The sequence below is a fragment of the Poromitra crassiceps genome (genome assembly GCF_964638095.1).
Source record: "Poromitra crassiceps genome assembly, chromosome: 12".
NCBI lineage: Eukaryota > Metazoa > Chordata > Actinopteri > Beryciformes > Melamphaidae > Poromitra > Poromitra crassiceps.
The window spans coordinates 13,221,326-13,234,372 of NC_139632.1; the positions used below are offsets into that span (position 1 = coordinate 13,221,326).

General features: G+C 46.6%; 1 protein-coding gene across 2 annotated transcripts in view; it reads right to left on the reverse strand.

Annotated features, from left to right (window-relative positions):
• The window catches only part of LOC310785887 (guanine nucleotide-binding protein subunit alpha-11), a 46,872-nt gene that overhangs the window by 9,365 nt on the left and 24,460 nt on the right, over nt 1–13,047 (reverse strand). The window contains exons 2-4 of one of the 2 annotated variants that reach the window (XM_083647049.1): nt 5,401–5,585; nt 3,693–3,847; nt 1,348–1,476 (exon numbers count right to left, since the gene is read on the reverse strand). In XM_083647049.1, coding sequence (XP_083503175.1) covers nt 1,348–1,476; nt 3,693–3,847; nt 5,401–5,585 — 469 coding nt within the window. Of the gene's footprint in view, nt 1–1,347; nt 1,477–2,692; nt 2,822–3,692; nt 3,848–5,400; nt 5,586–13,047 lie in introns of both variants that reach the window. The other variant, XM_083647050.1, reaches the window with a different exon arrangement.

The window sequence follows — 13,047 nt, forward strand, 5'->3', positions numbered from 1 at the left end:
ATTAAAATGTGCTGAAAATGTTGAAAAAATACTGATACACTCACTGAAATAATTTCACCAAGGCTGTGTGCCTGCGTCTGGAAGACCGCTGCTAAACTTTGGTGGATGATGGACAGTATTTACTGTGTTTTTCACAGCGCCGTAATCACGGTAACACGGTTTTAACGACAGCGAGAATTTGAAACGGTATGGTTACTGGAATTTTATCACGGTTTACCGTTAAACCGGTTATCGTTTCATCCCTAGAAACATCAATAATCATGCTCTTGTTCCAGTGAAACCTCCCCTGTAGACATATCTCACATTCATAACGATTCCATGTTTTTATTTCCCGTCTCCAATACAAACAGAGGTCCTCCGAGCATGCAGTGAATCACCAGCAGCTGAGCGGCTAGCGGTGCTGCTGGGAACCTCTTCAGTGCAACCTCATTGCTAGCGGAGTTATTTCTAGCCCTGCGGAGCGTAGGAGGGGGGCTGACATGATGGCTTCCTATCGATTTGCACTCTTTTGTCATGGCTCTTGTTCCCCAGCTCCATCTCGTCTTCTCTCTTTCCACAGAAGGAGGAGGAAGTGAGGCTGCTCGGCGCACCGGTGGCGAGTCCTCAGCCTCTCTCTGTGCCAAGTCCTAGAGGCCATCTCTCTCTAGACTACACAGAAGCCTAGCAAAGGACTATGACTACGGTTATGTCACAAAATACTACCTTCTCTGTGCATTGCAATATCCTGTCATGCAGACTTCTTAGAATGCAGGCAGCTAGGGAATCACCATGATGCCCAATTCTTTCCAGAGTATTGCCACAGCAAACACTAGGCCTGCACAATATGAGGGAATTCTGCGATGTGCGATAACATTGTTCAATATTGCGATGACGATTTACAACACAAGACAAAACGATCACACGCTTAGTGTGAATGCATGACGCGTGTAACTAAAATCACTTTTGTTATTCATTGCGTTTCAGGCAGTCTTTGCGACGTGTTTATTGCGCATGTTCATATTGTGATGACGATGAAAATACGATTAATTGTGCAGCCCTAGCAAACACACAACTTTCTTTTCACAATTACTCCTCACTCTAAGGCCAATTTACCATACTAACTTAGCGGTAGTAGTGAACGAATAAAACAAGAAACAAGAATGATTGTATGACTGGGGTAGTATTCAAACATTGGGGTTCAACTTCAAGCTGTAGGTGACACTTGGGACATTATAACTTTGATTTCAAGAGATGGTGACATGATCCATCACACACTGCCATAGAGGCGGCCATCTGGATGTAACACAGAAGACTAGTAGGGTGCACAAACGGGGAAGGGAGTTAGTCAAAGTGTAGTTCATCTTCTACCTGAAAATGATGCTTTGCAAGTCGAAAGGGTACTCTATGATCCCAGTGGTTGGGATTCGAACCCTAAGCACATCCTGTTGAGTTGGTAGATAGGACGATTCAGCGATACGATCCAGATCACTTAGATAGCTAGACAGGAAGGACGACAACAACAGACACAGAGAGAGGAGGGAGGACGAGAGATAAAGTGAGGAAAGACAGCAGATATACCCCCCTCCAAAAGCAAGTGGATCAGTCCAGAAGTAACCAGAGGAAACCATTCCCAAGAGTTATGAGGGGGTTGGGTGACATTTAATTGACCCCCCCCCCCCCCCCCCCCCCACAACTGTCTCTCAGAAACTTAGTAATATCCTTGATGGCAGCTCTCAAAGACAAAACTATTCTCAATTTGTGTCCTCCGTCAAAGCACACACAATAAAGGTTTGTAAATTGAAGGGAGGCAAACAAAAAAAATGGCTTAAAAAAAATGCACTCAATGACCCAAGAAATTACACTACCAGTCGAAAGTTCGGACACACATTTATCTTGATTTTTACTATTCACATTTTATAATAATAATAATAATAATAATACTAATACTAATACTAATAATAATAATAATAATAATGATAATAATAATAAAGACATACAATTATTACACAAATTGAATTATGCAGTGACCAATTTTTTTTTATAATTTTGCCTTGATGGAAACTAAAGGCAAAGGCTTTGGAAATAAAGAATCAGAATTCTGATTCTAAAAAATAAATAATAAAACTACAAAATACATTCATACATAGGCATCAACTTCACTATTTGTATTTGTCTACAAAACAACTAGACAAATTTCAAGCATTTAAGCACGAGCCTTTAGATCAACATGGCTTTAAGACATTGAAAAACACAGTACATTCAATCACGTGTGTCCAAACGGTTGACTGGTAGTGTATATCCACCTGGGTAAAATAAGCACTTTTCTTTTACAGGTGGGTTGGGGCCTGCTCTTGAGTCTCACAGGTGAGTTGAGGCCTGCTCTTGGGGCTCACAGGTGGGTTGGGGCCTGCTCTTGAGTCTCACAGGTGAGTTGAGGCCTGCTCTTGGGGCTCACAGGTGAGTTGGGGCCTGCTCTTGAGGCTCACAGGTGAGTTGGGGCCTGCTCTTGAGGCTCACAGGTGAGTTGAGGCCTACTCTTGAGGCCCTGTCTTTAAGAGAGCGTGCCATCATGGATATGTTAAAGCGCTGTGCCGAGTCGGGCTGTGCAGAAGTGGGTTGATGCAGATAGCGGCATCGGCGGCTTCTAACTGGCTGACCGACCGCCATGCAGCCGGCCAACCAGCGACTTCAGGGCAGCACTTGACACCAGTACCTGAAGATAATATCCTCCAGGTCAAATGGGTACTCAATGATGCCAGTGGTGGGCACTCGAACCCGCAGCACGTCTTGCTGAGTGGGCATGTACCCTCGTGTCGCTATCCGCTCTAAATCACTAAGGTAACTGTGGAATGAAGGGGGAGGGAACACATGACAAAGACACACACACACACACACACACGTATGTATGTGTGTATGTGTGTATGTGTGTGTGTGTGTGTGTACGTGTGTGTGTATGTCTCTGTCTGTCTGTCTGTCTGTATGTACTGTATGTATATTATGTATGTATGTATGTATGTATGTATGTACTGTATGTATGTATGTATGTATGTATGTATGTATGTATCTATCTATGTACAGTATGTATGTATGCATGTATGTATGTTATGTGTGTGTGTGTGTGTGTGTGTGTGTGTGTGTGTGTGTATGCATGTATGTATGTATGTATGCAAACCATGCAATCACACTAGTATGTAGATACACAAAAACAGATACATGGACAATCACTTTCTGTCACACACCTACATGCTGGCAAAAAAAAACACTCAAACATAGATGTACAATCTTACATTTGCAGGCTACAGTAGCTCATACAAACTCACTACACACACACAGATAATCTTCAAACATAAATAGCCTTTGATATAATCTCAATGCTCAACTTTTTAAGCAGCCACATTAGTCTGAGCTGGATTGATGAGAGGTGGAATTAGACCTGATATTATTAGCAGTCGTTTATAAAACTGTCTCCTTTTCCTCCCATTCCTCGACTCGCCCCTTCTCTGCCTGCTCCTTCTCCCCCTTCTCTGTCTTGGCTTTGGCCGAGTGTATATTAACACCGGCAGCACAACTGCCAAAACATTTGAAAGTACGCTTCCTCATCTGTGTGCAGGAACTGAATCAGCAGTCGCACCACTACGTGCACAGGGTTGCAGTCAAGACGTACTGAATAAGCAGTCGCCCCACTACGTGCACAGGGTTGCAGACAGACGTACTATTTGGTTGAGTCGGAGAGCTGGTACTCTCTCCGGCGATCGTAGGCCTCCTGGATGCCAGGGTCGGCCCAGAGCATCTTGATTGCACCGATGTAGGGCTGATCGAACGTCGACACCTTCTCCACGTCCACCTCGCGCACCAGCAGGGCATGATTCTGGGAGAGGAGTGAGTGAGAGGAAAGGTCACTGTTTAGGTGCAAACAGGAAGGATGTAAGGCTGTAAACAGGAAGGATGTAAGGCTGGAAACAGGAAGGATGTAAGGCTGGCTTGTATGCAGACAACACTGACTTCAACTCAAATCTAAGAACACACTGCAAGGTTTTGACAGAGTGGTATGTCAGTGCAGTAGCTGTAGATTTTATGCCAATAATGAAATTCACGAGTGATGGCTTGTAGATAACTAGAAATAACCGCCTCGTGTGGCTCCGCCAAACAAGTCAAGTTGCAGTCAACATCCATGTCATAAAGCACAAATACTTTTATAGCCTTATGGAACTTTAGGCTATGTTTAGGGGTACCTCAAAAACACAGCTCCTCGCTTTCAACATGGAAAATTGTCCCTACACGTAACGCTACCGCTAACCTTAAACCACTCACATCCCCCCAGCCACTCCCCCTCGAACCCCGATTCTCTCTACGACCTTCCTATCGCTAGCTATGGCCATTTCCCCTAAAATTACCAACTGCATCCAACAATCTCTTTGCTCTGTATCTCAAGCTAAGTAAGGCGAAGATTAAGGTGAATAACCTTGGGTCTTTCTGTTGACTGAATTTCTCAATATAACTTTCCAGATCCAAATGCTCTAAGTTCAGTTCAGGTATAGTGACAACTTACCGCCAGGCACAGAAGACTGGAGAAGAGCACTCCATTTTATTTGACATGTTAATTTACTGCCTGTTTGAATATGGTTTGCTTTGGGTGAAGTGGACATATTGAGCTGAGTTGGGAGTGAACAATCGGGCACAGAGATTACATGGTTAAACTGACAGCAACAGCAGCAAGGAGTATTGAAGGAAAGAGTCGAGACTAGTGCTTTTTTTACAATAGCTCTGGCGCCATTTTAGCCGGGATGGGGGTGGGGTGGGGCGGGGGGGCTCCTTGGCCAATAGGACAACAGCACAGAACCATCACAGCCAATCAGAGGTGTCTCCTCCAGGCCAAAATGGTGGATTTTCTGTGTGTTGATGTTGCAATGGAACGATGTAGCTGTCACTTCTTATCAATGTAAGTAGTTTGACAGTAGCCAGGCAGTTCAAAAGAGAGTGGAGGAGAATTCAGAAAAAGGAAGAGAGCATGTTGTCTCCATGAGATTGCTTGTTTAGCCACATCTCATTTGTTGTGTCAAAGTATCCTTGAGCAAGACACTGACTGAACTTCTACCTACTCACTCAAAAGGATAAATTAAGCATGTCAGTTAAATGCATAGAAGAAAATATTTACATGCAGGTCGCAAATGATTTATCCGACCATGCAACCATGCAAGTCAGGTACACAACTGTCTCTGGCATGCAGATTCCCACCAAACTACATATTTAGGATTGGTGAGCCGAATAATTACAAATTTGTCTTAGCCGCTGTCAATAATTATTACAAATTCTAATGAATTATACCTCAAGTACCTGGATGTTGCTATCCATATCTATAGCACACACTGCAAGAGAATCTTCTGCCCAAATATTTTATTGGGGGTATCTGACATTGCACACCTTGTTCTGTTCGTACTTGTACAGGATCTTGAGGGTCTCGGTGGCACGGATCATGGCCTGCATGGAGGTGAAGATGTTCTGGTAGACCAGCTTGGTGAAGCTCCTCTTATCTTCATCTGTGTAGCCCGTCCCATGGATGATCCTCATCTGCTTGATGAAGGTGCTCTTGCCACTCTCTCCAGTACCTGAGAGGAGAAACAGTGGAGACACTGGGGGTTAGCTAAAGGTCATAATAATGAATAGTACATATATAAAATACAACAGTTATGAATTAATTCTAACTTTTGTTTGAAGACTGGTCAATACCACAGAACCCTGAGACAAGCTGTAATCGATTGACTCTTTTCTAAAAGGGCAACAAATCAATCAGCAAAATTCAAACCGCAGCACCGTTTAGTCCAGGGATGTCAGAGATCCGGCCCGCGGGCAGGTTTCATCCGGCCCGCGAGATGTTTTGGAATATTATTATTATTTTTTTTTATTTTTTTTTTTTTTATTATTATTATTATTAAATTCGCACCCCACTATCATGAACTACGTGGGGCTAATAAGCAAGCTAAGAGTTCATTCATAAGTTAATTAACCTGCACTACAAGGAAGTATGTCAGTAGGTCATCAGGTGTAAACAAAGCCGCCATGATGCCACGCTGGAATTGAATCGCGCATTCAGCTACCTACCAAAAAACAAAAGAATCAACAAGATCAGGCGCGGACTGCATAATCCGGCACGTCGGGCAAATGCCCGGTGGCCTGGCCTGGCCACAGTCAGGCCACTCACTGAACAGCAGGCCAGGCGCCGCCTACTGGTTTACTAGTGGTTTTATTACTTTATTCAGGGTTAAAGTGGGTGCATCTCATTGTAAACTTGGACTTGGCCCAAATTGGGCTTCAAACGGCCCAAATTGGGCTTCAAACGGCCCAAATCTGGCTTTAAACGACCCAAATTGGGCTTCAAACGGCCCAAATCTGGCTTCAAACGGCCCAAATTGAGCTTTAAACGGCCCAAATTTTTCGACACCGGCACGCGCGCCGGCCCGTATCGGCCTGGCCTGCTTGGTATCTAATGCCCGGCCTGAATTATGATCCCAGTCTGCCCCTGAACAAGATGCTGTCGAAAAAGAGAAAGGTTGACACGGAATGCAGGCAGTTTCAAGAGAAATGGAAAGAGCAGTATTTCTTTTGTGAAATAAATGGGTAAATGAGTCGAATTGATTTTTAGTATAAAAAAAAATCCGGCCCCCATGAGGTCTCAGTTGAACAAATCCGGCCCTCTACCTAATATGAGTCTGACACCCCTGGTTTAGTCCCTTAAATCCTCTGCAACTGTACTTCCACAGGTTACCGTGGAATCATGTGTTCCTCTTGAGAAGAGCTAAATGAGCAGCAGAATCAGGAAAAAGGTTCAAACGGGGTACCGTGCCACCAGTGGGCGGCGGGCGCCAAGCTGGCCTCACCAGAACAATCCTGAAAGTCATCCAAGCATAACTCTGCCCGCGGACAAATGCAGCCTTTTTTTGTACAACTCCTATCTCTGCTGTAATTAATTGGTCTGTCTTTACAACAGGGTCTACTCTGTGTCTGTCTACCTAAACTTTGGTGCTGGTCTACAGCACAAACCTCCAGGTGACAGCACAGACATCCAGGTGACAGTACAGACCTACATCCCAACCCATGCTCTGCGATTTGCTAAAACCAACTGCTGAGCTCTTCCTTTGCTGCACCTAGTCTCACCTCTTCTCCCATGATGCAACACTTTCCAACAGCAACGTTGGACATGTTCTGTCATACGCTTAAAAGATCATCTACTCAACGCCATGAAGAAGAAAAAAGAAACAGGTCTACCATTCTCAAAAGATGTAATTTTATTTATTTTCCTCACACTTCTTGCATATTGCTATTAGGTAGTCACAAGAATATAGGTCGGGCACTATGGCCCTGCATAATGTGTAATGATGCATATTAATTAGCATGTTTTTGTCCAACGACGGACTTGACAGACAGACTGATTAACCTGCAAGTCCGTCCCTGGGGATAAATATTATGCAGAGCAGCCTTGCATCCCCACCTGGCGACCACAAGTCAAACACCTCTCACCACTTTGTCATCTTGGTTCTAGTGTTCTGGGAGCGTCTATTACACTTTGGCCCTGGTTAAGTGGTAAGTGGAGCAGCCCAGAGCGGCCCACATTAGGCCTGTACGGCTCGCCGCAGCTCAACAAGAGCCCGCTAAACTTCAGCTCAGCTCTACAATTTGATATGACAGACACACACTCACAGTCTCACACAGAAAGACTAACACTCGGTTCACACCAAAAGCATCTCAGAAGCAGCGCGTCACGGAAGCAGCGTCGAGCAGGAGCCTCGCCATTCACACCGGAAGCACTCCGTTCTGCACCACGGCTCGCTCGGGTTTGCCCCGCGCCGCCCTGGCCCCGCTCACAACCTGCATTGACTTCATGCCTGGCTGCTCGCGTGCAAAATAGACCAAATGCCGAAACTATCGCTGCAGCACGCGTGCAGCGTTGCTTCAGCGTGGCGAGGCGAGGCACTTCGGCTGGTGTGATCGGTCTACCCCGTTAACAAGGACGCCCCAAATGAAACTGCCCCCGCGCGGCGTTGCTTCAGCGTAGGATAGTTGTCTGGTGCGTTGCTTCAGCGTAGGATAGGTGTCTGGTGTGTTGCTTCAGCGTAGGATAGGCGTCTGGTGTGTTTGGCTGGTAAGTCATACAGAAAGAAACTTGTTGGCAGCACATGCAGAGAGAGAAGCTGGCAGAATCAGACAGAAAAGCCTATATATCCCTCTTAGTTAACTGTCCCAGAGGAGCTTCAACAGCAGCCTCTCTATCTTTATATGGACATATTCTGTGTGCAAACAACCAATCTAGGCTGTGGCGACTTCAGCATCTGGATGAAAGCATCAGAGTTTAGTGTACTGTAGCCTTTACTAAAAGAGACACATTTCTAAGACTAGGTAGGTAGTGTGCTAACCTCAACTCTACCTCTATGGCCTTCTCTCTCTCTTCCACCCACCAGCTCTTCTCTTCCTCTCCATCCCCGCTCCAGCTCTCCTTCTTCCACTCTTCTCTCTAGTAGCAACCCATTCATCCTCTCTTCTCCCAACACGTGGTCTGAGTCACTGCCACTTTCAGCTTCACTACTTCTGTTCTCTGGCATCTGCCTTCCCCTCTCCCTCTTTGTTCTGTCCATCTCGACATGTTTCTGCTACCCACTGTACATTCCTCCACTGGCTTCCATTCCCTCTCCGATTGCCCTATTTCAGTCTTATCTAGCTTCTTTCCCTCTCGCCTCCCACCCACTCTGTATGTCTCGGTCCGGATCTCTTATTTTTAAATCAGTATTCTTCTATACTTTAATACTTCACCTAGAAAGTTTAGCGTAAAATCAATCTATAAAGAATTTGACGGTGAACGCTTAACCATTAGCCTATTCCGTGAACTGCAGTTTCAATGTAGCCTGGCGCCAGACCTTCGAAGCCACGCCCACTCCACAGTTGTGAATTTGGCTCTTCCTGAGTCCTGATATGGGTGGCAGTGGTGGCCCAGCGGTTAGAGAAGCGAGCTTGTGACCGGAAGGTCGTCGGTTCAATCCCCGGGACCGGCAGGATAAATCTGGCTGGGGAAAGTGAAAAGGCAGCGGTTGCCCCTCCCTCATTACCACCACTGAGGTGCCCTTGAGCAAGGCCCTTAACCCCAACTGCTCCAGTGGAGCTGATCAGTGGCCAGCAGATCAGACTGTGGTTGTACTGGTCAGCTTCCTGGTATGAATGTGTGTGTGAATGTGAACAGGGCGCTCCTGAAAAAGAGAGCATTGCTCTCAGTGAGACTCCCCCTGTATAAATAAAGGTAGAAAAAGTATTTTGTCTCTCATCTCCCTTCCTTAACCGTTTGCCTCCTTCCTGTGTGGACCGGTAATGCCTACTCCCTGTGTTTCTTCTGCTGCCTTGGCACACATGCCAGGTCATGCTAAAGCAGAGAGTAGTGGTAGCACAGCCAGGCCATGCTAAAGCAGAGAGTAGTGGTAGCACAGCCAGGCCATGCTAAAGCAGAGAGTAGTGGTAGCACAGCCAGGCCATGCTAAAGCAGAGAGTAGTGGTAGCACAGCCAGGCCATGCTAAAGCAGAGAGTAGTGGTAGCACAGCCAGCCAGGCCATGCTAAAGCAGAGTGTAATGGTAGCACAGCCAGGCCATGCTAAAGCAGAGAGTAGTGGTAGCACAGCCAGCCAGGCCATGCTAAAGCAGAGTGTAATGGTAGCACAGCGAGGCCATGCTAAAGCAGAGAGTAGTGGTAGCACAGCCAGGCCATGCTAAAGCAGAGAGTAGTGGTAGCACAGCCAGGCCATGCTAAAGCAGAGAGTAGTGGTAGCACAGCCAGGCCATGCTAAAGCAGAGAGTAGTGGTAGCACAGCCAGCCAGGCCATGCTAAAGCAGAGTGTAATGGTAGCACAGCCAGGCCATGCTAAAGCAGAGAGTAGTGGTAGCACAGCCATGCCATGCTAAAGCAGAGAGTAGTGGTAGCACAGCCAGCCAGGCCATGCTAAAGCAGAGTGTAATGGTAGCACAGCCAGGCCATGCTAAAGCAGAGTGTAGTGGTAGCACAGCCAGGCCATGCTAAAGCAGAGTGTAGTGGTAGCACAGCCAGGCCATGCTAAAGCAGAGTGTAGTGGTAGCACAGCCAGGCCATGCTAAAGCAGAGTGTAGTGGTAGCACAGCCAGGCCATGCTAAAGCAGAGTGTAGTGGTAGCACAGCCAGGCCATGCTAAAGCAGAGTGTAGTGGTAGCACAGCCAGGCCATGCTAAAGCAGAGTGTAGTGGTAGCACAGAATAGGCTGGTTGCATAACCTCGGTTTTCTCAGTCTCTGTAAAGTGGCAGCTCCCTTCAAATCTCTTGTGGTTTAAGGTTTCCTCTCTAGAGCCTGACCGATATATCGGCCGGCCAATATTATCGGCCTATCACGATATATTGGTATTATTATTGGCCTATGTTGATGCACCGCTATTTTTTATTACATTTTTTTAAAGTTATACAGGCAAGGGAGAGAGAGGGGGGGGGGAGAGACTGAGGGAGAGAGAGAGAGGGAGACATTGTGTGCACGCCAATAGGGCAGGCAAAGCCACACAGCAGCCTAGCTGCGGGAAAGGCCGTGCAGCGCCCGAGCGTGAGACTGAGGGAGAGGGAGGGAGAGAGAGAGAGGGGGGGAGAGACTGAGGGAGAGAGAGAGAGGAGAGGGAGGGAGAGAGAGAGGGGGAGAGAGACTGAGGGAGAGAGAGGAGAGGGAGAGAGATAGGGGGAGAGATTGAGGGCGAGAGAGAGGGAGACATTGTGCACGCCAATAGGGCAGGCAAGGCCACACAGCAGCCAAACTGCGGGCAAGGCCGCGCAGCGGCTGAGCTGCGAATGCGAGCTGCAGGACAGGCGAGGCCACATAGTGGCTGAGCTAGCGGGCCCGCGCACACACTGATAAGAATGTTGGCTGATATATCAGATTTTCTTTACTCACTAATATTGGTATCGCCTCCAAAAATCCAGTATCGGTCAGGCTCTATTCCTCTCCAAAAAACCCAAGTCCAATACACACTTAGTTCTAATTAGGGCTGTGAATCTTCACTGGCCTCACGATTCCATTACGATTCATCTGTCAACGATTCAATTCCACGATGCATCACGATACAGCTCAAAGTATTGCAGCTCCAAGTATCACATCCTCAATTTTCTATATTATTACTGCACATGGCTACTTTTTCATCAATTAACACAGTCAGATAAATATCAACTCCCTTTTTTACTTAGAAAGTGCTTTAAAATCTGAATGTCAACATAAATTTAAACAAACGAACGATTCAGTGATTATCTGTCAATGATTCGATTCGATGCATCGACACGTCCGCGTCGTGATGCATTCTAATACAGCTGTAATAAAGAAAAAGGCAACAACCACAAGTGACACTAATAGCGCTTACAGTCACATGATCAAAGAGGAGGAGCTATAGTAGTAGTGACTGATTAGATAAAGTAATGTGCGTGTACACTGTCGTGTCGAGTGTAGTGAGTCGACACTTTCAAATGTCGGCGAGCAGTGTCTGCTACCTGGTGAAATGTCTAGTGTCGCTGACTACGTCATAGCATCGCGCAAGTCTGATTGGCTATATAGACGGCACGCGCTTGACTTCCTTGTTTTGGTTTTCGATCGATTGAAATGAATGAACGTGTCTCCCCGCTATTTTTATCAGCCTGTCCTTTGATGTAGGCTATGACTTCGTGAAAATCACAAAGATCATCATGACGACCAATTTCCCAGAGAGAGAGGAGGTGAGTTGTGTGGTTGTGTGTGTCGTTTATATGCGGCTGCATGAGCCAAGTATGTTATATCTTGCCTCCGAGGTGGTTTCACTGTGCATTCCATTCCCTCTCTTGCCTCGGCTGTCTGCACTGATAGCGTTCGAGTGTCACGTGACCGTTGAAATGTCAACGTCCACTGAAGTATAAATGCAACACCATGAGCGACACTTTCTCTTTTTCGTCTGCGACCGTGTGCTGAGCGACACTTTCTAATAAGCATAAATTAAGCTGGAGTCTGACATGAGAGGGGTGAGAAGGGTCGGTGCCACACGACGAGGCTCAACCGACGACTGTGTTGTTCAGCGGGAAATCACTAGACTAGCCTGTGCATGATGAGCAAATCAATAGTCCCATCATGGGTAGCTGGATTTTGCCGACTCAAACGCACGCATGTCTGCGGGCTCGATCAGCCTAATGCAACAGATCCTATTGTTCTTCTGCCCAACTGGAAAAGCCAGCAGAAGCATTTCCTCATGGCCAAGCTACTGTGCTGTACATTCACTGGTGCTGCCTGCTACTCCTGAGGGATAATGCTAGTTCCCATGGCAACTCCTGTATTGTGCTAATAAATACATGGCAGAAAGCACCGGCGGATAGGCCCCGGCTGATAGGGCTAGGTCTCTGCAGAGCCAACTTAAACATGCAACTTACGGGGTGGATTTCTCTTAATGGAAAAAAAACAGTCTAGTGGGGAATCAGATCTAACTCTGTCGAGCACTCGTCAACAGTCAACAACACTGAACAAAAAATCACATTCACAAGCAATTTGGTCCAGAAAACATGGACTTAGGGATGCTCCGATCACGTTTTTTTTTGCCACCAATCCCGATGGTGTGTGAGCCATATCTAGCCCCGATCATAATGTGTGAGCCATATCTAGCCCCGATCATAATGCAGAAAGTCCTGGTTAAAATAGAGGCCACAGCAGGCGATGCAGCTCTAATGTAGACACAGAGTAATGACTGAATGCAGAGTTTGGCTTTTCCTGCCGAGAGGGAAAGAGGGAGCGAGGGAGGGAGGGAGGGAGGAACAGAGCTAGAGACAGAGGAGGTGCAAAGCGTGACAGAGCTCTGTGGAAGTGATTCCTTAACCCATTGATACCTGATGCAGCATTTGCATGTATATCCCTCATTTGTGTGTGTATCCCTTTAAAGGAAGGCTTTCCCGTGGGGAATATGAAGATATATTAAATCTCACGCCCCTAAGGAGTTGGAATCCGTTGAAATGTTTTGAATTGGTTGTTCAGAGCCTGAGCAATCAACCAAAATCCACTCTGTGTGTGTGTGTGTGT